The sequence below is a fragment of the Haliotis rufescens genome, unplaced genomic scaffold, assembly GCF_023055435.1.
Source record: "Haliotis rufescens isolate VD_foot unplaced genomic scaffold, xgHalRufe1.0.p SCAF_11, whole genome shotgun sequence".
Lineage (NCBI taxonomy): Eukaryota > Metazoa > Mollusca > Gastropoda > Lepetellida > Haliotidae > Haliotis > Haliotis rufescens.
In genome coordinates, this window is record NW_025963791.1 from 6,406,255 (window position 1) to 6,434,152 (window position 27,898).

Genomic DNA, 27,898 nt, shown 5'->3' on the forward strand with positions numbered 1-27,898 from the left:
TTCCGACTGTCACTTTCATGATCTGGTAAGCGACGCTCTGATTGGTTGGATGAAAGGTCGTTCTGACATGACCCCTCATAGGATGTCCTCAGATCTTTGTTTAGCGGTAGCGAGAACTATGGTGTGATTTTAATGAGATTGCAAGAGGTCTAAGACTGACGCACCAAGCCAATGCAAGTAGCATGTAAACCTTCTAGTAACGCACCAGAGAGGTCAAAGGTCAACTCCGGATATCTACAAGAGTCTATGGCGCTTAGGGATGGTGACCTGCTGGGACCCACAAAAAGGGCCAAAGCTGTGCACAGCCTCCACATCCTCCAAGGCTGTGTCTCGCAAGTAGTGGTTGATGAAGACTGGTGGCATGGGTGGCCGAGATTTTGAAAAACCAGGGTGAAGGCTTTCGGGTTGTCTGGCCTGGAGAGAGTGTCCGCCAGAATGTTCCTGCATCCCCGGGATGTGTTGGAAAAAACAGACCGTCTGTTGTAGCAGAGAAGGAGAGTGTGTTGTCCCTTGGTTGTGTCGATACCACACCACCGTGATGTTGTCAGTCAAGATGGCAACTTGGGTGTGCTGGAGGGTATGCTGCCAGTGAGAGACTGCCAGAATGAGAGCCTCCAGTTCCAAGATGATGATGTTCCACTGGCGATGCTTGTCAGACCACAGCTCTGAGGAGTAGGATGAGCGTGGTTGTGTTCTGGTGGTTCAGGGGGAAATCATCAACATATGCCTCAAACTGGATATGCCTCAGGTGGAGGAAGGTGCCTTGGTGATGTGTGTAAATAACTGTTTTATTCCACTCGTCCTTATGATGATAACATATAGCAAAACCCTTCATAATGGCAAATTTCTACTGGTCCTTATGATACATAAACTTTTGGGCAGTTTGGCAAGGACTATAGGACTTGTGCCAATTTCTAACGCTGATCTGTAGCCATGAGGGGTCCATATATGGGGCCTGGAGAAGCTGTTGAGGTGTCTGCTGCAAGGCCGGTGGTCTGAAACCCTGGGGCACTGATGGCACTGTTCAGAGGTGCTGGCGCTGATGACAAGTAGTATGTCAGCGGGAAGGTATATCATGGTCAATGGCATCATCTCATGGTCGATGGAGGTGAAGTCAGTCATAGAGGTGTAGAAACTAGAGGCTTCCTGCCCTAAGTAGAGGGAGCAGGCGTGGCTGGTGGGGAAGTACAGCCTCAGAGGAGTCCGACATCTTCTTTCGCTAGTTTGCAAGCTTTCTGAGAATATTGTTTCTGTGAGACCCTCAGGTACTTGGAGAAAGCTGTGGGTGAGAGTGGTAAGCAAAAGCTACACTTTGCAGCTGTAGAACACATATCAGTGCAGTCCAGACACAAGGGGTGGGAGTTCCAGACTTGTTACCGTGGCACTTAGTGTAATGGGGCAGAAATCCGCAAAGAAGCAGAGGTAGAATCACAATGCGGTCTCTCTTTGATTAGGTGTGCATGCAATATTGAAAATCCAAGAACACAGAGGTTAAAGGATAACATTATGCAAGGAAGAAAAAATGCTTTAAAACCCATGGGGAAGCATAGGTACAACATCATAAACAAGCATATAGTCGACGAAGTCATCTATATCCCCCGCCATTTTAACACGTTATGGTCCCAAACCAGGTAACTGACCGAACATTTCTCTTAGGCCATGTCAAAATAGCTGCAATGGAAATTCTAAAATAAACATTTAAAAAAAACTCCTAAGTAGCAAAAGGCACCAGTTCAGTATGTGTCTGGTAAACATGCAAAGTTTTGTAAGAAATTATTTAACGGTTTTTGAGTTACGCTTCGGAAACGAACAGCACCCTTATAGAACCTAAGTACAACTTGTTGTCATGGAAACGTAAAAAATAAAAATTTATAAAATTCCTAAATAGCAAAAGGCACCAGTTCAGCATGAGTCTGATAGACATGCAAAGTTTCGTAGAGAAATATTTAACGTTTTCCGAGTTATGCTCCGGAAACGATTTCGGGACGCACACACGCACACACGCACACACGCACACACGCACACACGCACACACGGACAGAACCCATTTCTATATCCCGTTGGGGCGGGGGATAACAAAGTACCAAGCAACACAAAGAATACAAAACACAAGACATGAAAAAACATGACCACGGGGTGAATTTAAAATGGCCAATTAGAACAACAATACGCCTGATATTTACTATGAAAGAAGCAACTATGAGGCAAAAAATGTTAACGCAATCGCAAAAATAGTATGTAAGATATGAAGTCACAAACCATAGGAAGGATATAAATCACAAATACACAAAGTGTTGAGAACTACACAAAGGATGTCAATGGATTAGGCTTGACAAACTCAAAACAGGACTGTTCAGTCTGAGTGACAGCAGTAATGGTCGATCCCTGACATCACTTCCGTGGTCACGTGGGCAAGATGTGATGGGATGGGCTGCACAACAAGTTGGAACAACTTCTTCTTCAGCTGAACCTCACACAGCTTGGTCCCTATGTCAAAACACAGCAGTAATTGCATCAAGGAGTAATGCAGGAGAAGTTAAAAAATGACAAGAATAATTTTCTTGGGATCAATTGTAAGCCAGAATCAGCACACGGTCACACCAACCAGTCTTCTGCACGACAGCACACTACTACTGCCATACTCCACTGACAAGTTCCATCAGACCATTCACGACATCTGACGTCAACCACTGACATCATGACATTTCCCTGTTACCCTACTCACCATTTGAGGGTACTGCCTCCTCCCCGTGATCCCTGTGGTTCGACTCATGTCTTGTGACGGTGGGGCAGCTGAGCCTGGGGGTGAGGACACTGGGGTCATGCCTGTCAGCAGCAAGCAGAACAGTATGTTTAACATTCATGAAATCCCAACAGGGTGATTCTTGGATATCAAAGTTGGACATCAACCATAAAGTGTAACTGACAATCTCAAAGACATCCATACAGGCAGGTTTGAAAGTCACATACTATATGTATTACTTATAACTAGTGCAACTACTGATTGTTATGCATACTACATGTACTATCAACAACAGTATTGGCATTTTTCAAATTCCTATCGATATAGTACTATCGTAGCACAAATAAATTTAGGGATTGATTTATATTCAATATAGTTGTTGTAGATATCGCATTAACATTCAATCAGCGCAATTGAAAATAGCGTAGATCTTTCAATAGTTTTATCTGCATTAACACTCTCATTGCACTTACAAAAATAAAAATGTCCTATTGCTTGAATAAATTAATCTACAGTACCTAAAAATGTCAACAAAAAACTCAGTTTATTCAATTGTGAAAAGTTGTCAATTGAAACAGTGACTTGCATACTCGCAACATTGCATGCTATCTCTTACTGTGCATAACTGATTCCTATATAACTGCATTGAGCTCTGCTGACAATGGTTGAGTGCGCAACATTTTTTTAAACAAACAAAACATTTTGGTAGCGCATGAAATATTATTCCATGATCTACAACTCCAAGTCATTAAACATATTTTTATTTAAGACATAAATCCTAGCAGAAATCAAAGACACTGATCTACATGTATGTGTGTCAGTGCAGAAATCAAGGGATAAAAGGCAATCATTGGTAAAGTTTCAAAACACGAGTAAATTTCGATTTTGGAATGACAGCAAAACAAAAACTAAATGAATATACATACAACTCTTTCTCCATAATAATCCACAAGTTTCAGATGAGAAACAATCGTATTTTAGATGAGATTCGCCTATCCGGTGACGGCACCGGTGGAAGAGTTTTCATGAACGTAATTTTTTGTTAATAGTAATGCTAATATTTTTAAATACATGTATTCGCAGTGGAATAATTAATGTTCAAAAATAGGATATCCCAGGATATATCTATATAATCTGGTAATATTACTTGCAACATTATTTGAGTCACAAGTACCAAAAATCAAATACAGTTTCCCACTGTGTGAAGATGAAATATCTCTGAAAATAAGCAAAATCTCATCACACGCCGAAAAATCTCCTTGCTTATTGACCAGGGGAGATTTTCTCTCATAGGTAAAAATTTCCAGGATAATCCCTGCAATTGTGATAGTTCAAAAGTTGGATATATCATTACACGATTCAAACTTTTTTCTTGCTAAAAGGTGATTAATACAAAAGATCAGCTCTTCTATAACACTGCTAAAACATGAGCCAGAGGAAGTTTTATGAGAATGACCCTGACCTTGAGGAGATGGTGCAAACTGCCCCTCCATATCATCATAAATCTGGTTTGCGATCGGTGACGGTGCCCGAGAAGATTTCTGTGAGGCTGGTTCTGGCAACAAAAGTGGTAAAATGAGTTACTGAAGCTCAATGATATAATCTGTCACTATGACAATTTCAATAAATCAAGATCAATACTGTAAAACTTGAAATTAATGCGTCTCCAAATCAATATGACTGCTGACTCCAAGACAAAAATGTGACCCAATACTAATGCTTTTACTATCCGACATCCCCTGCTTACTAACACAACATGACATGTTTAATACCATTCTACTAGGTCGATGATGATTTTGCATCACTCTTCACAAGCTCCAACAGAAGGCAAATAACAGAATGTATTTGCTTACACCCCTTGTTCCCAAACAATTTACTCTGGCAAACATCCAAACATTTGATTTGAACATATATTTTATAACATCATGTAACTGTAATAGTCAAGCTTCTGCCTCAGCACTGTTACTATTTTCAGAGACAATCCCATGGCAGTGAACCCCTGTCTTCAGTGTACTGATTATAATGGAATGGACAGATCTACACATTGCCATTCGATGGATGCATTAATTAGAGCCCACCTAAATCTGTAACATTCTCATAACGGTTTGAAAACAACCTCTGTATTTTCATCCATAACAATGTAATGTTACATACAACAATGAATATATACAAGATATAAGATGAAATAACATTGAACCAACTCAACATATAACAAATAATTTAACCAAGCTAAAACATAGCATTAAGCTAAGAAAAATAATAGTCTTGATTCTCAGGCACCTACCACATCATCATAGTCTGCCATACGTTTTGTTTTTATTTCCATTTTCAAAAAAAACCATAAAAATCCTCATACATGTACCAAACACTATGCACAAAAAAAATTGAAAATGAAAACAAAAACAAAATGTGCAGTGAACTTTATGATGATGTGGGCAGTGCCTGAGAACCAAGCCTAATATCAAAGGTAGCACAAAAACAAATTAAATTGTCAAAAATATTCAATGTAGTAGAGATGCAAGATAAATATTTCGAGAACATCCAACATGTTTAAGACATCAAAGGTAATTTCACAAAATTCTAATACAATAAAATTAGTTACACACATAAAGCAGAATAGAAAAATGGCATAAAGACAAAAATGGCATAAAGACAAAAATGGCATAAAGACAAAAATGTGAAGAAAGATTCAGAAAGGATAAACAATGATAGATGCATAATATACTGAAACAAGTGCAACCAATGTGACGATAAACAATTCAAGGCAAGCAAGGAGGGATAGTGGAGCCAGGGATGTGGTATTACCGATGCCGTGGTTACCTGAGCCGGGAGTGAGTCCAGGAGTCAAGTTCATGGTGGGGCCCACCTGGTGTGAGTACTGGCCGTGGCCATGGTAGGGGACAGGCAATTCATTAGGTCGACCTACGACATGCAATGTTAGTTTATATCACGCAGCAAAACCTATCTGTATTTTCAAAAGCCACAATCAGAAAATATGACATAGTTTACTTTTTACTTATTTGCTCAACTGCTTCCAAATCAGAAAAAATATATAGTGTCAAGCTATTCATCTAACTAATCTATCTCTGTATAAGAAATCATAAAGATATAAAAAAATAATTTAAAATACAAGTTATCATGGTTACTGTTACTGTAACCATGAACAGCCACTGGCCACTCCTTATCATTGAGTGAGTGAGTATGGTGGATATCAACATCAGCTGAAGCTGTGGGGGCTACAGGGCAAAATATAGGTCCCCAGCAACCTATGCTTGTGGTGAAGAAATGGGATAGGTCCTCCGGCTTGGTTGATTGTGCATGTTGTATGTCATTGTACATGTTGTATCCCAATTGCATAGATTGATACTCATGGTGCAGGGATTTATATAGGTCAGCTCAAAGGTCAATATACAGTCCCAGGTCTCAAACAAAATGGCTGTAAATATTGCCAAATTGGAATTACAAATTTCCAAACTTTTGTTTTATAGTAATAACCAATTTTATGGCTTTGTTTAGGTGACTTATTTCACTGCCCAATTTGAGCAAAATAATGTTTTTTAACCAAATTGCCCGTTAAGGGCACTTAATTTGGAAGTGATGTTAATCACTGGATTGTCTAAAGATCTGGTGACATTCTTTACACATATTAATCATGTTGATAGCTCAACATCACAAGTGTGGGAGATAGGTTGAACACCACTTGGAACAATATTTCAGTCGTATCATGTTGTGTTGGCTAAAAGTGGAAAGAAATGATGAAACCTGTGAGCATGACAAACCAATAACATAATCAGGGCGAATCTGGGATCCACACCCACGACAACAGGTTTCTGCTCTGCCTAAGGGACAACTTTGCACAGTGAGTGAGTTGAGTTTAATGCCACATTGAACAGTATTCCAGTTATATCATGGCGTGTTAATTTGATGTGGGAGGAAAGTGATGCAGGTCTTGGCTAAATCTCATTAAAATCAGATCTTAGTTCTCGCTATCGCTAAACACAGATCTGCGGACATCCCATTACGGGTCACATCAGCACGACCTTTCATCCGACCAATCAAAGCGTCCCTTACCAGATCATGAAAGTGACAGAATGCGTTTCCTAATCATGCAACCTCAAAAACGTTAAAACGGGGTATTCCGAGAGACAGTTACGGCCCATACGACTGATTCCGTCAAAATTAACGTCTATCTCTCGCTTCCGCGGGATAAACATTTGAACGGAGGAAGCGTTGCACAGTATGTGGGAAGCACTGCCGTACAATTGCAACCATATATTAGGCATTCCCGAATGTTCGTTTGTTCAGTTTTCAAAACTTTAATGGAGGACTGTTTTAACATATTTTTCAAGCGTAGTCTGAAATGGAAGTCACCAGGTTGAAACGATTGCAGTAAAGCTCGAGAAAGCTGCTTTCTAATTGGCTGATGTTGACATCTTGTTAGTCGTCTCAGTGGGCGGTCAAGGTTCACGAAAGGTCGTTCTGACATGACCTATAATTGGATGTCCTCAGATCCTTGTTAAGCAGCAGCGAGAACTTCAATCTGATTTTCATGAGATTGGTCTTGGATTTTTATCACTTTGGTGAAACCCACAAGCACGGGTATTATGCTGACAAACCTAGAAACATAATATGGGCGTCTGCACAATGAATTGTGGCACCTCAACCATGTTTAACATTGCCAAAACAGATATGTTATTTTTTACAGTCCAAAAAGGAGACTCAAACGACCTTAGGTTTCTACCATGCCTAAGGGACACAACTCTGCACAGCAATTTGTGGCACAACATGTTTAACACTGCTAAAACAGCCATGTTATTTCTGCTGCCAAAATATAAATTTTCAATACATAGTTTGCACATCTTCAATAAAACCAATACAATCACGAAACGAAAGCGATGAAAATTGTTTCCTACCCTATTCCATGTATAACTGATGTCATAAATTACAAAATATCAAAAAAGATCCAAAACAAAAATAAGCAATTGGAGTCGTCTTAAAAGAGCATGATTAGGGAGCCCCACAAAAAGCAGTATTTCATTTTAAGCAATCAGCTATATCAACAAAAACAGGTGTTTTACTCAACATGCATTTTTACCCACATCCTTGCAATGCAAATGTCCTGTGTTAAATTCAAGTAGATCCCTATTTTAATCATATTTGTATTTTGGCACAATAGAGTGATATTTCTATAGAATTGAGTAAAGAAATATACAATTTTAGGTGTGCTTGCTACAGCTGAAAGACATATTACTGGACTGAGCATGCTGAGTGAAATATTTGACTTTGCAGCATAAAAAATATGTGTTTTTATCATCACCAACTACATGTAGTCATAAAAAGTGTGTTGGGGGTGTGTGTGGGGTGTGGTGGTGGTGGGGGGGTTATTCACATCATAAATCTGTTTCCAAAGTTGCAACCTATGCTGATACCATGTAATTATCTTCTGACAATGGCCATCTAAATAATTACCGGTATACTTCTTTGCATAATTCTTAATACATTCGATACAATTGTGAGTTAATCTTGTGGGGCTGGGAAATCGAAATAAATAAAAAATAGACATATATATATATACCAATTTTTTTTTTAAATGTTGAGAAAACAATGTTTTTAAATCAGCTAAATCAGCCTTAGTGGAAGTTATTTTTACACAGGCTGGTCTCAATATTTCTAAGGTGATTTTTGCATGAATTGTCCCGAAAAAACAAACTGATGTTGTGAATATCAACATGGTTGAAAAAACCATGAAATTGAAATAATGCCAATTTCTAAACAATTAAAATGATTCCACCTTATGACCTACAGCTGTTGCTAACCTTTTCACTCAAATATTACCTTTAACCATGTTAGCACAGCCCAGCCATGCATGTAACACAAACCATTCTGGTACAAGGTTAATTAACAACATTCAAACTGGAAACACTGGTATGATCTACATATAGTCACCATAGGAAGATGGTCTTCAGATACAGCTGACTGATAACTAGCATGCATGAGGAGCTTCACTAGCAAAAAATTGATGACGTTCTCAAATGTCAATATAATCTATATATATGCAGATGCTTAACATTAGCTCAGCGGGATTTTTAGAACTGGCCATTTTCTATTCTACTCCAATTTATGCAGGACACACATACATGCATAAAGTATCCAATTGAAAGAGAAATTAGTGCAGCAGTAATGATAAATACTTAGTTTGATCAGATGTTAAGTATACCGTAACAATATATGATGAGTTGAATGGGACATATTCATACAGTGACACATATGACTTGCACCACAGCAGCAAGGAAATCAGCTTGGGATATGGAAGCAGACAAAAAGGATATAGAGATGGATTTACAATACTTACTTGTGTGCTGCCCCTGAGGAAGGGGTGGCCCGGGTGGGCCAGGTGGCCTCAGAGGTGGGCCTGACCCTGGTGGTGCACCCATCCCCTGAGAACCCAATACGGTCGGTGGGGGTTGACCTAGACCTGGGGGTCGCATGGTTGGAGGTCCTTGCCCTGCAGACACATTTGGGGGAGGTTGACCTGGTCCTGGGGGGCGCATGGTTGGAGGTCCTTGCCCTGCAGACACAACAGGGGGAGGTTGACCTGGTCCTGGAGGCCGTATAGTTGGAGGTCCTTGCCCTGCAGACACAATAGGGGGAGGTTGACCTGGTCCCGAGGGCCTCATGGATGGGTGGCCTTGACCAGCAGACACAGGTGGCAGACTAGGTCCTGGGGGCCTCACAGAAGGAGGACCCTGTAGAGGAGGACCACCATGGGTTGGAGGCCCTGGGGGTCTAAAATTAGGTGCAGGTCCTCCCATAGGTGGTCCTCCAGGCTGTATAGGAGGTCCTGTGTACTGCTGACCCTGTGAAGATGGGGGAAGACCGCCCTGAACAGACTGATACCCATTGACTGTAGTCTGGCTTGTTGGTCCATTTAACATTTGCCCTGTTTGTGAAACTTGAGGATTGAAAGGTCCGCGTATTTGTGGGGATGACACATTAACATTTCCTGGACCAGCAGATGATGCTGCAGAACCCATCATTCCCGAGGGCGGGCCTGGAGTCCTTGTTACACCACTTCCTGGGGGTTGCATAGATGGTGGGCTTGAAAAGCCATTAACCGGAGGTCTTGGTCCACCTTGTGGAGGCATGTTGCCATGTAAGGGAGGAGGCATGCCTGAAAATGGTGGTCCTGAAGGAGCCCCTGTCATCGGAGGTAAAGGAGGCTGTGGTCCACCACTAAACTGCCCAGGTGGACCTTGGGGCATGCCCATTTTTGGTGGCATGCCTGGAGCTGAAAACAAAAATTTCTTACTGATAATACCTTTTAAATAAAACATTTCAAATGCAACAATTCAATATGAGATTTGCAAAAATTTCAATCCCAAGATATGAACTGCCAAGGTAGACCTTGGGGAATGCCCATTCTGAATGGCTTACCTCATAACCTGGAGCTGAAAATATATGTAAATTTTGTACTGGAATATGATAATAGCTTTTAAATCAAATATGTCAAAAGCAAGAATTACAATGACAATAAAAGTCACTTATTTTGGCATTTCTTTCTGATTATGCATGCATTCTTTTTGACATTAATGGGGAAAGATAAACCTTCAGTCAACTTCAGTGTATGCATAATTAGATCGTTTTATATGTGTATCTAAATCGTTTTTGCCAGGGATCCGGAAAATTAATTTCCAGTCAGAAATTCTGTACCCACCTCCAGACCCACAGTGGGTATCAGGGTAGGGTAATAGGGGGTCGAATACCGGGGTGGTAAATTTGGACTCATCCCAGGCCTAGTCCATGTAGTCGTAAAGTACAATAAAGTAGCAATCTTTCAAATCTCTTATTCCATCTTTCAAGCAGTAAACTCCCAGCAAAATAAAATGCTAAAACATTCAAACGTAATGTTACATATAGGAAGTCTGGCACCACTGATTGGCCATCATTACAGTAGGATTCCCTGGAAGTTTGTTTAGTTTGTTTAATGTCGCACTCAGCCATATTCCAGCTATATTACGGTCTGTAAATAATTGATTCTGGATCAGACAATCCAGGGATCGATATTGTTAGAAATGATCCACACGGTTGGGGAACACTGACACCCCATCAACCAAGTCTGACCATCCAGTTCACAAAGTCACCTCTTACGACCACCATGTGCCGCTAGGGACCAATTCTAATCTTGCGTCATCACAGGTTTCACAGAAGTACTACATATAAAATCTAAGAGATGCAGCCGTTTGGTTGACTTGATATGATTGGACAGAGACAAAAAATTGGTGATGATATTTGCTGGTACTGTGTTCATTATGCCAATGATGACGTGATGGAATGATGGATGAGGGTCAATTTGGGAGAACATCTTAAATTCACAGGCATGAGTACATGAGGAAATGTTGTTTTACATGCATAATTAGCAATATTATAATGTAACCATTCCTCCAGTGTTAGGTTACTTTTATTTGTATTACAGATGCAACTGGAAATTAATACAAAATATACAGCAGATACAACCTGTGTATGTAAAATGCACTTATGTATTCACCAATCTGGAGACTCTAACCATTTACTTCATTAAGGACAGGTATCCCAAGAAAATCAAAAGTTTAATGTTAAAGTTTAAATGTTTCTTTTTGCTGAAAGACATAAAAACAGTGAGAACTTATCATGCATATATAAACATTGATTTTTGTAATATTTCTTTGTTTCTTCTAACAAGACGGGGCGATCGGGTAGCCTAGTGGTTAAAGCTTTCGCCGAAAACCCTGGTTCAATTCCCGACATGGGTACAATGTGTGAAGCCCATTTCTGGTGTCCCCCGCCGTGATATTGCTAGAATATTGCTAAAAGCGGCGTAAAACCATACTCACTCACTCTTCTAACAAGACAAGGACAATGATACTGTATCCACAGTCTAGGGAATAGACCATCTACCCAGAGAGAGGAGTGTACGCATCATACCAAAAACTGTTAAACATGATGACAGATGGTATTACTTGCAACCTGTTTAGCACTCAGCATTAGATAAAACAAGGACAGACCATCCGAGAGTTAGTACAATGTGTCTGTGTGTGGTGGCCATGTTAAATAGGATCATGGCATCTCAGTGGACTAGCACTATAAAACTGGGATAAGGCCAGACTAGTACAAGCTACAAGCTGCTACACACACATGTGCAGGTAAGACTTCAGCCCATTTCACCACCCCCATCCCTCCCCACTTCATAAATATATATAATTAAAAGGATTGAGCAGCAATGTATACTGGCTAGCGACCAGTTATTGCAGAGGATCAATCAACGCCAACTCCCGGTTATAGCGAGCATGTGATGACATCTTGTCTTACTTTTGCTCGGTTTCAATAGAAGAGAGAAATATTTATCCAAAAATGACAAACAAAACTGACTCTTGTGAAGAAATATTTTAAAACAACCCATATAATCACCTTGCTCAAACATAACTTTAGAAGAAACACGCAGGCGGTGTCACATGACTAATTCATGCATAAAGATAATCCAACAACAGGATGATGCACATGATGCATACTCAGCATGATTCAGTTCTGTCACAGCTTACTATCTGTCTGTCATTTCTTCGCCAAATTACTATTCTAAAGCCCTTTTGAGCTATTTTATTTTCAAAAATGCATAACCATGTATTTATCGTGAAATCCATAGTACATAGTGTTGAGGATAAGCATGTGTAAATTTAATTTGGGGAATATTGGTGTACATCAATTTGCAGACGACAAATCGATAAAAGCATTTGTTATTAATTGTAATTAATATAAAAATTGAGTGCAATACCAGAGAAAACAGAAAATGTTTTTTTCATCTCATCATCAACACTAATTACCAAAGCTTTTTAGTCTCTTAGTCTTACTCCCAGCAGGTCATCTTAGTTTCACAAAAGATATGTGTTTACCATGTCTACTGGATTTTTTTTACTATTCTGCATTTGTGTGAGATGTGCATGGGGTGTGACCAACAAACATGTATGGTCTATGTCTATTTTATCCTTGACCACTTCTTCTTCTAGGCCTCTACAGCATGACCATATTGATATGATTTTCATCAAACGTGAAACGTGTCGTGACTGACAAAATGTTAGATGAAACGAGATCAGATATCATCATGCCGTTCAATGACCAAATACAGCATATGGATAATAGTATCATTGTTATTAACTTGTGTTACAGTATCTACTGAGACTTCTTAACACATACCTTACGTCTTAAGATACGGATTGACAATAATAATATGTTTGACAGGTGTCTTGTAGTAAATTACAATTGGACTGCTCCTGTCATGTCAACACGGCAAACGGAAGGACTCTTCCGAGTCTTTACCAAATGAACCACACACTTTCATAAATATATCCGGTACCTGCATGCTGCTGGTTCGTAGGAAATCCTGGATTTGGGACAGGTTGGGGTCCAGGAGGTCTATTTGGCTGGAAATTGGTTCCAAAAGCGAGTCGAGGATCCGCCATGTTACGTGATTCACCACAAGTATTAGACTACACTCACATTGATCAGACACTCATCTAGTTATAAACCGGTTGAATTTCAATTCATCGAGTTCATATACTGTATAAAACAGCCACGCTGGTCTTTAGAATTATGTATATGCTACACAGGAAACATTTCGTTGGCTTTGTTACTATCTCGCCGAACAGGCTGTTTTCCGGAAGTCGTACAATCGCCGCATGCGCAGATCAATTCTACGTGGCAGAACATTGAAGGGGACATAATCATAAGTTCCACATCTTACTCTTTTGCGTTGTTTTAGTGTTATAAAACATTTATAGTCAGCAGATAACACGTGGAATTCCCCAAAGCTTAACGACTAGTGTTGTTATCACAATACAACAAATATGGCTAGTTCTTCTACAATTCAATACTACTATATGTATAGGCCCACATAAGTAGCCAAACAAACCCAATGGTCTTCACATAAATCTTCCGCATATATAGTTTTATAGATTTTCTAGCAAATAAAGCCCTCACACCATTTCAATTTTAAAAGCCAACCACAAACAAGTTAGATAGTCTCAATAAAATTAAAATACATAGATAAATATATTTATGAATAATAAAACATTTGGCGTCTCACATTGAGCAGTGTAGCATAATCCTCTTACCACATTTATCATGAATTCAAAGTACAAATTCTGGAGCAAAGTCAACAGGTCTAAATAATGTTTGTGTTTGCCCTCGTGCGGTAAAAGAAGTATTACACAAACAATTTACAACATCGGTTCCATTTATGTTTGGTAAAGAGAAAATACCATGGTAACTGGTGACACCGTCCCTTATGATTCTCTTACGATCAATCTAAAATATTTTCACGTCAAATCATTGATATGAAATAAATGTTATTGTTAAATGAAAATATCTACCATCGTTCTATTTTGCTTTTATTGAATACTAACTTGCACGGGCATTACAAGAAGTGCATAATTTAAAAAATGATACATTATTTAGAAATGAATTCCATGAATGATATAACAGAAGGGTTTACGTCCGTGTCACAAGTCAATACGATGATACCCTGGTATGACGCCCACACATCAATACTTAATAATTCCAACGTCCTACTATAAGTTATATTCAGACAGCATTCCCAGTACATGATATACATAGTCTATGTCATTTCCACGTCAGCTGTCGGTACGTCAGCCTACGTGTCAATGGCCAACTCACTGGCGTATGTACAGAGTGTGTATATGTGGTGTCTCGCTCTGCGTGTATGTACATCGACGTTGTAGCCTGTGATCGATTGCTCCATCGTGTCATAACCATAGCCCTACGGTAGTGCGGTACACATAATATTTGGAAAGTAAATGATAGACGAGTTTCGATTATCTATGTAAATATATGATACAATGTATGTAGATATAATTACAAAGATGTTGCCTGACCCTCGTGGCTGCACTGCTTGTGACTTGCTGCAGCGATTCTCAGTGAATCGTAAGATGAATTGAGGCCATGTTGTTTTAAATAAATCTTAGATGCTATATTCAAGATTCTTTATTCAATATCTAATTTTTTGAATACTGATAATTCTTCTTTGCGTATGCTCGTGCATGCAAATAAGCCTAGCGTGTGAATAGCGAGTGAGTATGGTTTTACGCCGCCTTAGCACTATTCCAGCAATATCACGGCCGGTACACCAGAACTATGTGTTTAGGTACGTAGTCATTATATACCTACACAAATAGAACGACAGTAATATATTGAATACAGGTAAATATATATGAACATGGAATATAACGATATGTCTTTCACCTGTGTGAAAAGAAGCAGGTGTGATGATAAAATATTACAGGTAAATAATATTATTGGATAATCTAAACAGTTCTTAGAACAGGTGTCTCCGAGGAACGTCCGATTCTATACAGAGTAGGGGCGGTGGGGTAGCCCAGTGGTGAACGTGTTCGCTCATCACTCCACTGTTCGAAACCCAATACGGGTAAATTGTGAGAAGCACATATATAGAAACACACACACACACACACACACACACACACACACACACACACACACACACACCCCACACACACACACACACCCATCCCCACACACACCGTGACATAGCTGGGATATTGCTAAAAGCGGCGTAAAATCATACCCACTCACTATACAGATTTTGTTGGGTATAGCCAAGCGGTGAAATGTTCTTTAGTTACGCCGGTAGGTATTTGAGTGAGTGAGTTGGGTTTAACACCGCTTTTAACGGTATTCTAGTTATATCACGGCGTGTAAGTCTTATGGGGGAGGAAAGCCCAGTGATGCAGGTCTCAGACGTTTACCACTTTGGTGAAACCCACGAGCACGGGTATGGTGCTGAGAAATCTAGAAACATAATCGGGGCGAATCGGGATTCGAACACACAATCATAGGTTTCTGGCGACCCTTCACAACCCTTCAAATCATTGATGCATGTAGTTATCTTTATGCATTTTTACATATACGGGTGACACTGCCTGTTCTTTGAATCTCTGTATGAAAGTACGAGAAAATACTTCAGCAAGAAAAGTATGTAGTCTTTGTTTGATGATTGATGCCGTTTTTGTGGATATATATCAGACAACCCTTGGTGTCATTGTATATGAAGCACCTGTTAAGAAAATATTAGGAATACACCGAATTTCAATTTAGTGAGTGATTGAGAATGATTCTACGCCGCCTTTAGCAATATTCCAACCAGAAATGGGTTTCACACATTGTACACATGTGGGGAATCGAACCGGGTCCTTTGACGTGACCAGCAAACGCTTTAACCACAAGGCCATCCCACCTTTTCTTGTTGTTGAACTACTCGAATATATTGTCAAGTGTTTTAATGTATTTCGTCCATGGATCTAAAAAACAATCATGCTCCTTGTTTCTTTTTATCATGGACACTTACCCATATTTCGCTTCTATGTTCTTAATAAGAATTTGGTACATGTCAATATATATCTGGGACAATATATTTAGCAATCAAAGAAAACTCTCTTTCAGTTGCATATATATATATTAGAATATTAGAATATTAGTATTATCACGTGACATAGTGGAAGTAGGTAATCCCAATTCTTCCATTCAGAAAACGCGTGGTTTCAAAGTCCATCAGAGCGATAGCAAGTTCAGATATATTCATCAGTAAATGGAATTTTTGCTTGTGGTCTGCCACTGACCGAAAGGGAGGTAACTCTCAACCATCGTCCGCCATCACAGAGTTTTTGACAGTATTTTTCAGGTTTCAGGAACTGCTAACGAAATGAGATAAAGAAGTTCACTATGGAACTGCAAGATGTGTTTTATTCGAATGCCGAATATATTGAAACGGTGGGTTGTTACAAAAACGTTCACATGTGAGTTGCAGATGCAGGCTTCGGGGTTAATTTCAAATACGATCAGTGAAATCATAAACATGTTCTTGTTTTTCCATCATTATTTATTAATGACCAAATAAAGAATATGTCCTCTTCAACAGATCTACCTGTAAGTCTAAGAATTGTCAAGTTCTATTTTGGCCTCACTATTTTTCATTTTTAAATCTCAAAACAATTTGGCATTTTAGTATCACATTGATTTTGTTATCTGTTCCTAAAGGACGTGTCACAAGGATACTTTAACCTCAGTTGTATCCTAGAAATGCTCAGCATGATTTATACAGTATTTCGAATCATTTATTTTGATGTAAATGTTGTGGGTTAATATTTCTTGAGGGGCACGGGTGACCCAGTCGTCTCAGGCGCTGCGATTCGCTGAACAGGGTTGTGTCCCTTGGACGCGCCAGAAACCTATGATTGTGGGTTCGAATTCCGGTTCGCCCTGATTATTTTTCTAGGTTTGTCAGCACCATACCCGTTCTCGTGGGTTTCACCGAAGTGGTAAACGTCTGAGACCTGCATCACTTTGGGCTTTCCTTCCACATTAAGCTGACACGCCGCGATATAACTGTAATACTCGGCGTTAAACCCAACTCACTCACTCACTAATATTTCTTGTCTCCCTTGCCATAATATTTCTGGAATATTGCTAATAGTAATAGTGGCAACTGCTTATATTTCCATTGGTATTGTGTTCAATGATGTAATGACATTTTATATACATGACAGAAGCAAGTGATTTTACTAAAGCCCTTGTAAGCTACGTAGAACCCAGGACATTTGTATATCATAGGCTTGAGTCCCCTTGATAGGGACAAAACAGATTTTAATAATTTGGAAAATTCAACCACGTCAATTTTAAATGATCGTAAATGATTGTAAATGATTGTAATGGTGACATCAGCCAGAAGTTGTTTACATTATTTGTGGCGTATGACATGTCTGGTGATCAAACCACCGACCTGCCACTCGCCGGGCAGACACTCTCTGGGCAGACACTCTATCCACTACAGAAACGGAGATGGTAAAGATGGTTCCTTGTTCCGTGTTGTTGGTACCTTGCCTTGCACTCATCATTAAGGGTGTAAAACAAGGACTGGTCAATACTGTGTCTGAGTGGGGTATCCATGCTGCAGGCATGGTATCTCGGTTGGCTAGCACTATAAAACTGGCAGTAGTTGGCACTAGTAGTAGTACTACTACTAGTACCTATATAAGTGCAATAATCTTGAATGTGATGTCAAACCCCATTTCACCTCACCCCACATACAATATCTGTTATCTTTCTTCACATGCTATTTGCAGGCTTCCGGAAACAAAGTCAGTCGGCAGTCGGTGCTCTGTGGCAGTCAGAACATTGTCATAAATGGAAAGGTAGGCATGGGTAGGATGTCTTCTGAACCAAACAACTATTACTAGACAATTCAGGGTACCGTATTCAACGTAATAAGCGCCCCACTCTAATAAGCGCCCACAGCGATATTTGCTAATATATTGGCTTGTGAACAATCCCAATTAGCACCCCTTCCAATTGATCAATGTACACAAGACTTATTTGTTCATGTATAATACGCACTTGTGTATTATATTCACCCTTAATTATGGGCAGTTAAATTCTGGAAAATATATCAGTCGTATATGATATGCACATACTTTTCTTTTGTATCATTTCAGTATCAGCATAAACTACGAAATTTACAATCTTTCCACTCTGTTTTTTTTCTCCTCCAAAATAATATTCTAATAAGGCCCCCCCCCCCCCCCCCATGTCTAATTTTGAGAGCAACCCGGGCACTTATTACATCAAATACAGTGATTATTTTTCATGGTTGTAGTGCTCTTGACTGAGCAAACCTTTTTGGATTTCAATGTGGAGGGTCGAAGCCATGTTGCCAGCTTGAAGTTAAGCTAAGCTTATGAGTTATCGGTAATCTATTAAATGAGCCAACACTTTACCATGGGACCACTGGTGCTATCACAAGTTATTTGTGCTCGTTTATAAAGACATCAGCACCCAATTGTTTACCATGATGTGCTTGCACAGTAACCATTTGCTCAGAGAAACTCAAAACTTCATAAATCTTTTCGGAGTTTCCTCGCATTACTTTGCATTAATTCGATAAAACATTGTTAAAAGAGATAGCTAACCCATAACCTAACTCATAAACCTGAGGATCGTAAAGGGTGTTTGATTGGCAAGTCGTGCTATTTGATCGGAAAGGGTTACCTAAACCTAATGATCGGAAAGGTTTTGGTTTGTTGTTTAACGCCACACTCAGCAATATTCCAGCTATATGACGGTCTGTAAATAATCGTGTCAGACAATCCAGTGATTGACATCATGAGCATCGATCCACGCAATTGGGACACGATGCCATGCATCAACCAAGTCAGCGAGCCTGACCACCCGATCCCGTTTGTCGCCTCTTATGACAAGCATAGTCGCCTTTTACGGCAATCATTGGTTGCTGAAGACCTATTTTACCCCGGATCTTCACGGGTCGATCGGACCATGGGCTAAAGATAGATCCATGGGCTAAAGATAGAGTTGGAGGTAACCTATCCTAACCCTGAGAAAACTATCCCTAAGGATCGAAGAGGCATGTGATGCGAGAGAAGCACCAGAAGTACTATATAAGCTATGCCTTGTAAACTGCATTGTTACCAATTTCTTTAATGCTTAAAGGTCAAAGACTTCGGTCGCTTGGCAGTCTGAGCCTTTGCTCCCCCAGACATGTTATTCTCATAAATCAAGATGAAGATGAAGCATATAACATGTCATCCTCCCGAGGCAAAAGAGTTAACTGACTATAAGAGTCCAGTTTCCACCCTTGCCGAACTAGGCTGGTATTATGGAGTTACATTTTGGCTGGACTAACGAGTCTATGCATAGTCCAATCAGAATCGCGCAACCAAATCGAAATCCATTTCATAAACTGTCGTAAAGATTTTGGTCGACTGCAGGATTTGCAAAGCATGTGCACCGCCAACTCGTTGTCAACAGAAATTTTCCAAATCATTTCATGTTTATAATCAAGGTGCTCACGTGAGTTGATGCATTTTGCGATGTAAGACCCGTTTTATCACAATATAGATCTTGATCATTGATCAGATTGTCCTGACTGGGTGCCGCCATTTTGTTTGAAGCAACTGCAAGTGATACAAGAGGTGGAATCTGATTGGTCCATAGGAGAGGCTTAGAAGGGACATAACTCGTAATAGCCACTGGTGGCGCTATGATTGAGCCCAGGAATTCCAGCCTAGGTTGGCAAGGGTGGAAACTGGACTTTTAAAGTCAGTTAACTCTCTTGCCTCGGAAAGATAATAACATGTATAATTCTGAGGTTGTTTGTATATCAGTTGTTTCCATTCTATTTCGTATTACCTTGATTACTACTAATCTCATTAAAATCAGATCTCAGTTCTTGCTGCAACAAAGCAAAGATCTGAGGATGTCCCATTACAGGTCACATCAGGGAGACCTTTCTTCTGACCAATCAAAGCATTGCTTACCATATTAGGAAGGTGACAATTGGAATGTGTTTTCTAATCATGCAACCATCGAAAAGGTTAACACGGGGAATTCCAAACTACCATTAAAGGCTTTACGACTGAATCTGTTCAAATCGTCATCTATCTCTCCCTTCAGTGGGATGAACATTTGAATGGAAGAAACTTTGCCTAGCCTGTGGGAAGTACTGCTGTACAATCTAAGCCATCTATTAGACATGAATGTTCTTTTGTTCAGTTTTCAATATTTTTGACAGCGTAGTTGCCCATTTGAAACCTAATTCATTGGTTGGTCAAAGTTCATGAGAGGTTGCTCTGACGTGACCAGTAATGATGTCCTTAGATCTTTGTTTTGCGGCAGCGAGAACTAAGATCTGATTTTAATCAGATTGTATCACTGTTTATATACTTGTACAGAAATAGTAATATCTGTTGTGAACATTCCCCAATGGGGACCGTGGATAGAATGTGTCTCCCAGCACTCCATTGCTAGTTATAAGAGGCAACTAAATGGGTTTCTGGGGTAGAATTGGTCCCCAGCAATCTGTTTTGTAAAAGGTGAATTAATTGTTCTTATTATCAGGCTTGGCTTGGTCAGTGGTGTGTCAATGTGCCCTGATTACTGCCCGTTATTTCAATCACTTGATTGTGTAGTTAGATTATTTACAAGCTGCTGTCATATAACTGGAATATTGCTGAGTGCGACATTAAACACCAAACACGTGTGCATATTATTACCATTCAGACATAGAAGAGTCTTTATTGTAATGTGGACGGTATACCAGGTAGGGCTGGCTGAAAGGATTGATCATCAACATTATCATCAATGGGAAGAAATAGTAACGATTATCGACATGAAATTGTTGTCATCGATAATAACTTATTGTTAACTTTTTGTGGTGAAATAAGTTTAGATTTACCAAAACAGACTAGTTATTGTCAATCATATCAATTGTCGAAGATGGAAAGCAACTTCTTTTTATATATCTCAAATGTCCACAAAGTAGTCCATACAGAAATGTGTCACAGCTCACCAGTTGATTTCTTTCGGAATTTACATGCATATTTGCTTGAGATTACTTCTCAGATATTTATCAATAATTGATCGATATTTAGTTAGCGATTATCGGTCTCTATGATCTATATCAATAGCCAGCCATAGTACCAGATATTTCAAAACTCATTGCACATTGCAATATCTGTTGTAGACAATCATAATGACGGACTGTGTGATACGAGGGGACCTGGCCAATGTCAGGATAGGTCGCCATTGTGTCATCAACAAAGGTGCTGTTATCAGGCCAGCATTTAAGAAGTTCAGCAAAGGGTGAGTACTCATTTGGTAGGTTTCTACTCCCTCATGTCACCAGTGTACGAAATTAAGCATGAAAGTTGATGCATCCTTGTCTTAACCCTAATGTTAAAAGTAAAGGCTTAGGGGTCTCTTGATCCCAGTACTATGCCAGCAAACCTCAAGGACCCAAGAACCCCACCTTAATTTCGATCACTGTGGTAGTATTTGCTATTTTTGATATAAGATTGCTTGTTTGAGTGGCTTGACCATGTTGATATACCAATTTGCTTCATTTCAAATTTTATTTTATTTTTCTCTTAATTACTCTCCACAAGTAATGGCATGGACATGATGGAAAGAAAGTAATCCGTGGATAAGCCAGGTTTATTTGAAAATTGGATTAAAAGCAAGTTTTATTATTCCCCTGAATTTAGAAACAGAAATTAGTCAAATGTTTTTAAATACCCACTTCATATACTGTCGCTCTTATCTTTTATCTGTCACAAAGAATATTTGGAATTGAAATTTATCATATATGTTTTTTACCTTCTGACTTGAATGAAGGGCAAAAAGTCTGCAACCCGAGGATCTTTCTTTGTTTTACATACTGAGGGCTCGCTCATATTGGTTGCAATTTTAAATGTGATCTGTGCTGAACTTGCCCTTCAGACAAGTCAGAGGAGGCATTTTGATTGGTTGTTCATTCAAGCCCATAAGTGAACGATTCTGTGATAATTTTGTGATAAGACGAAAAAGAGATGGAACTAGTGACATAATTCTGAAATGAATGTGTCCAGGGCATTGACACAGTAGAATGGAGATTTAATGCACTGGACATACATGTACTGGATAAACAAGCTGAATATTCAACTTTTCTGTGATGTTTGTTTCAGTGTGGCGTTCTTCCCCTTGCATATAGGTGATCATGTGTTGATTGAAGAAGACTCCATCATCAATGCGGCACAGGTCGGGTCCTATGTTCATATAGGCAAGAACTGCATCATTGTAAGTATAATATTCCATAACATATCGGTTTGAAAGTATTGAACATTAAAGCTTTGATTTGTGTAAATCAGAATCCATATTTTGATGTGACTGTAAATATCAATTATTATTGTTGCTGTTATTTGTTGTTGTTGTTGTTGTTGTTATTGGCAGGTTGAATGTATCTGTAATTTGGCACTCTGGGTTGAGTACACAATATCTGTTTTACTCCAATCTGTTCCAATATGATTCTTTTCTGTGTGAAGATCTGAGGACACCTCCATAGAAGGTCTTGTCAGGTGAACCCTGATCAAACTGTGAAGATCCTGGTTAGAATTGGTCTTCAGCAACCCATGCTTGTCATAAGATGTGACTAACAGCATCGGGTGGTCAGACTTGCTAACTAGGTTAATACATGTCGTCGTATCCCAATTGCGTGGATCAATGCTCATGATATCAATTTCTGGATTGTCTGGTGCAGACTCATTGAGAGACCACAGTCATATAGCTGGAATATTGCTGAGTGCAGCTTTAAACAACAACATGCATGTGTTCTTGAGACAATCACAGGTTAGCCTTCTGAAACAGTTTAGCTTCAATTCTTTACCACCTTGATTCAAAATGTTCATCATAGCAAAAGAAAGCTGCCACTGACCACTGAAATACTTGCAACCAGTGTTATACATGGCATTTAAAAACAACAGGATGTACAACATAGCAACAACAGTATTGTTTTTTGTGTTTGAATACAGAATTCAGGATACAGATGTCAGATATGCTTGTCTGAATGCTTCTCTCACGCATAAAGAGAATTTAGACACATCAACACTCATTGGATGATTGGAATTCCACCTGACATGACCTCCAATTGAGGGTGTCCCCGTCATCTAAGGCGACGCCATTCCCTGTGCAGAGTTGTGTCCCTTTGGGCACGCCAGAAACCTATGATTGTGGGTTCGAATCCCAGTTCCCCCCTATTATGTTTCTAGGTTTTTCAGCACCATACCGGTACTCGTGGGTTTCACCGAAGTGGTAAACGTCTGTGACCTGAATCACTTCGGGCTTTCCTCCCACATTAAGCTGACACGCCGTGATATAACTGGAATATTGTTAAAAGTGTCATTAAACCCAAGTCTCTCACTCACTCCAATTGAGGTGTCCTGAGATCTGAGTTTAACGACAGCGTACTCGCCCATGTGACCAGACAGAGACGTGTCAGTTAGAACTTCATTAGGGACATGGGCAAGGTGACAGAAGCTGAACAGAAGTTAAATTTAAGATAGATGTTAGTGGTTTGGTCTTATCATTCAGAAAGTACTTCTGCATGATTGAACTCATCATAATGGATATTTTCCAAAGACCTCCAACTAGCCCTTTGAAACTCTCACTTGCCTGGGTTTAGCAGGACAGCATTAATTTCTGTAGATGCAAAGTTGCTTAGAAAAACAGATGCTTAAAAAACATTCGTAGATATCTCTCTAATCACATGAACAACTGTAAAACATCTCATTCACTTATAAAAGACAACTGTCTCTTAAAAACAAGCCATTATCTGAGTATTTACAATGTCTGTGTGATGTTACACCCCTTGTTATAGCGCGAGTAATTGTGATAAACATGACTGTCCGAAAATGTATGATGTCCAAAAACCTATGATCCGACGATACTATAGTTTGGTTTTCACATTATTCACATAAGATTTTGTACATATTTTCAGAAAAACATCAGGCAATGAAGAAATAAAACACCTGACCCAATGACATAATGGTTTGTTTGTACCAATACAGTGTTTAGACAGAGTAGTCACTTCCTGTGTTTTCATTCTGCAGGGTCGTCGATCTGTTCTCAAAGACTGCTGTGCCATAGCTGACAACACAGTGTTGCCGCCAGAGACAGTTGTCCCCCCTTTCACAGTCTTTGCAGGATCACCAGGTACAGTTACCTCCCTTTACCTGTACAACTGCCTGAAGGCTTCATGCAACCAGTGTTTGATGAATGAACTTCTATGGACACATTTTCTTTTTAATGAATAATAGTTATGCTTTCAGCTGCCATTCCATGAGCACACAGTTGCCTTTAAGCTAAATAAATCATAAAATATATATATATAGCTTCCCCTGGTCCATTTCCAACACAGGAAGCTGAACACAAAAAATGCAGTTCTGCACCAAATGGCATTTACTTGTGAAAAATATTGAAAATGGATGTAGACTTAGGAAACATGTAAATCTTGCACAGTATCATCCAATCATAGTTGATTAATTGTTCCCTGCACGCTCTATCTTCTCTACAAAAGCGACAGGCTGCACAACTAATTTAGTGTAGGGTATAGGGCTGGGACGGGTAACTCGGGTACCTGGGTCGGGTGGGTACTGAGTAGGACCCGGGTACCCACAGGACTACCCGGACCGGTGGTTAGTCACGTAATATATTGTTTAATGACAAAAATTATCTAGAACTCTATGGTTACACTACAAGTCACTAATGTTCACATTTCTTTCTGACTATGCACCCATCCCTTCTGATTTTTCATATGGTTGAATAAAGAAATAACTTAATTCAACTTCAGAGTATGAATGACCAGATTGTTTAATACGTGTCTCTAAATACGTTTTGCCAGGGCTATGATAAAAATGTTCCCAATCGGACATTTTGAGACATCTCTTGAGACCTACAGTGGGTACCCAGGTAGGGTCGGGTAATAGAGGGGTGGGTACCCGGGTAGTAAATTTGGACTCGTCCCAGCCCTAATATGCGGCAGGGATTGACATTGATCTATCTGTATCTGCTTGTGAGTCGCTGTAATCATTTGGGGGTCCCAAGCTTGATAATAAGGATCCAAGGGTGACCACTTCACCCCCATCTGTTTTGTTAGCCCTATTGAAAACTGAAAATTTAAATGCACCTCTTCGTTTCCAAAAAGCTGTTTCCACACTTTTTAGGCCTTGGCTGGCCTTGCTCCAAGACTGTACTCAATGATGAATCCACCTATTTATAACAATTCTATCCTTATATTAGGCAAGTCTAGATCTAACGACTTGTTTTTATAATTTATATCATCAAAGATTTATGATTGAATCTAATAATCATTTTCTTTGAGAGTTGTACAAGTCTAGGCCTTTGCCTAAGTCTTTACCTTAGTTATTGACGCCTCCAGCCTCAAACAAGACTCACCCCCTTGAAATGTTGTGTGGCAGGTAAATGCAGTGCGGAGCTGCCAGAGTGTACCCAGGACCTCATGGTGGACGTCACAGTCAACTACTACCAGCACTTCCGAGCGATGGGGAAGGGAAAAGCCTAGTTCCTGACACTCCTTCACACAGGGACTCAACATTCATCTATTTATTTATACATTGCTTGCATCAAGATTTCTTTGGTAACATTGGAGAAATGATCCCCATGTTGACATTTACCATGTTTTTTGTTGCTACAGAATGGTGTTTGGGCAGATGTTAATATGATATATTACTACTCAACTTTTGATGGGGTAATCAGTAAGGATGTCACAATACAGATGTCACGCGATATCTCCATACAGGAGCCAAGATACGATACGTATCTCAATACTGCATATTCAACATTTTGTGCGGAAAGCCCAGTCATTTGACTGAAAATAGAGTCCATAGACTCTCTCATAAAGGTAAAGAAGGACAACCGACTAATGACACTGAGTCAGGTATTTTGACAGGCAGCAAAGAAGAGCTGGTCAGTTTTGTTATCGGCCAGTTTCGTATCCGAAAAACGACCGAGAAAGTTATGAGAAATTATTAAAATAGTTTGTACTTGCTTATTGATATCAGTGGGAGATCAACATGGACAATCGATATCGGGTTAAATGTGAATCAATGCCAAATTAAATATATCTGGTACTGTATCGTGTAAGGTTTGCTGATGATGCACTGGTGTAACAGTGAATCACATCACTAATAATCAGATATGTCGTTCTATTTTAATATACACTAGACATATTATCAGAATCAGTGTATCATGGAGAGATTAAAATATGCCTATCAAAAGTGGAGTAGTATATTGATTATGAGTTTCCAAATATGACTTCATGCCTTTAAATAACATGTCATTTTTGCTTTTGTTTCGGTGCATGGATGGTCCAGAGTTGCGGCCCTTAGTAGTTCAAGGATCTGATGATCATTAATACACTCCCCGATTCGATTATGATCCTTTGTTTGTCAGCACCTACCAGTGTTTGTGGGTTTCACCAGAGTGGTAAGCGTTGCTAACCTACGCCACTTTGTGATTTCCTGCCATCCTGACATCCGTGATACAACTGAAGTACTGTCAGCAGTGATGTTAAGCCCAAATCACTCTCCCTGTAATGTTATATTTTTATTGTATGTAGAAGTACTTATTTCCCGGGCTCTGTGGTCTTGTGTTAAATACCTGTGCAATATATTCTCATTATTTACTTATGTAAAACGATATGGTTATAACAATTTTTTATTTTGGATCATTATTAAGTGCACCTTGATAACTTTAACATTTGAGCAGAGATTTCGGAAACTTAAGCGAGATTTGAAGCCTCTTTGTTTGTTGTAATGAAAGTTGTTTATTGATAATATCTAAGATTAAAGTGATGTGAAGTAACACGATGTTTAGTTGTAAATAGACAGATGCTACTTTAAAAAATTTCTCTGAATAAAACATATATGTTACTTCAAGACTGCTTTCCTTATTTTATTAAGAATGAACTAGGAATGCATATTAAGATGCATACCTGCTTCTCTTTACATGGGCTACTTGGTTGGATTTGGTCCCCTGCAACATATGCTGGTTTTAAGAGGTGACCAAATTGATCGGGTGGTCGGACTCAGTGACTTGGCTGACAGCGTGTCATCATACCCCAATGGTGTGGATCTTTGCTCACAATATCAATCACTGGATATCCAGTCCAGACCATTGGCTTATCATGCTGAAGAACCTGCTTTGTTTCCCTTACAAGGGTATTATATATACTGAGTCAAATTAAAAACTTCACATTTTTAAAAGTAATCCCATATATGATATACAACGGACAAATGTATCAGAGAAGGTAATTTTTAATCATTAATGTCGAAAGAAGGATTTTAATTTACGGTGGTAACCATAATTTGTTCCAAGCACCTACGGTATTCGGTAATAACATCAAAAGTTTAAATCATAAGTCCCAAGCACGAGAATCTGATGGCACACAAGTTCAGTAGCGTGTATGGCCACCATGTGCGTTGACAACTGCCACACAACGCCTCCAAGCATAAAATATGCAAGCAATATCCGGCCATACAGGCCTATGAGACACTAAGTTCATTAAAATATCAAGGAATTAAAATATATAATACTGAGCATATAATGCTCGCCCATGGTTATGTTATGATATACAGTATACAATATAATACAGCTCACTGTGACAAATGTACAATACACCCCATTCATATTATGACGCATATGACGCATATGACGCACTGACAACCTGGAATCTATACTGTTTGCGCA

General features: G+C 39.4%; 2 protein-coding genes across 7 annotated transcripts in view; one reads left to right on the forward strand and one right to left on the reverse strand.

Moving 5' to 3' along the window:
* Positions 1–13,449, reverse strand: part of LOC124134346 (protein transport protein Sec24A-like) — a 42,896-nt gene extending 29,447 nt beyond the window's left edge. For 4 of the 6 annotated variants that reach the window (XM_048392148.1, XM_048392149.1, XM_048392147.1 and 1 more), the window contains exons 1-5: positions 13,128–13,449; positions 9,096–10,031; positions 5,549–5,665; positions 4,206–4,298; positions 2,726–2,826 (exon numbers count right to left, since the gene is read on the reverse strand). In XM_048392148.1, coding sequence (XP_048248105.1) covers positions 2,726–2,826; positions 4,206–4,298; positions 5,549–5,665; positions 9,096–10,031; positions 13,128–13,233 — 1,353 coding nt within the window. In that variant the 5' untranslated portion in view covers positions 13,234–13,449. The remainder of the gene's footprint in view (positions 1–2,725; positions 2,827–4,205; positions 4,299–5,548; positions 5,666–9,095; positions 10,032–13,127) is intronic. The other 2 variants (XM_048392146.1, XM_048392150.1) reach the window with 2 other exon arrangements.
* Positions 13,450–16,422: 2,973 nt separating this feature from the next.
* LOC124134286 (dynactin subunit 5-like) lies at positions 16,423–27,087 on the forward strand. The gene is made up of 6 exons (XM_046499020.2): positions 16,423–16,576; positions 17,929–17,997; positions 21,342–21,460; positions 22,321–22,432; positions 24,241–24,343; positions 25,609–27,087. The coding sequence occupies exons 1-6, from the start codon at positions 16,529–16,531 to the stop codon at positions 25,710–25,712; spliced, it is 555 nt and encodes a 184-aa protein (XP_046354976.1). The 5' UTR covers positions 16,423–16,528; the 3' UTR covers positions 25,713–27,087.
* The last annotated feature ends 811 nt before the right edge of the window (positions 27,088–27,898 follow it).

Excerpts from the sequence above, each read along its gene's own strand:
- LOC124134286 (XM_046499020.2), top strand. The coding sequence starts at position 16,529 with ATGGAACTGCAAGATGTGTTTTATTCGAATGCCGAATATATTGAAACG. Across the intron at positions 16,577-17,928 it reads ATGCCGAATATATTGAAACG|GCTTCCGGAAACAAAGTCAG; the intron begins GTGGGTTGTTAC and ends TGCTATTTGCAG. Across the intron at positions 21,461-22,320 it reads TTTAAGAAGTTCAGCAAAGG|TGTGGCGTTCTTCCCCTTGC; the intron begins GTGAGTACTCAT and ends TGTTTGTTTCAG.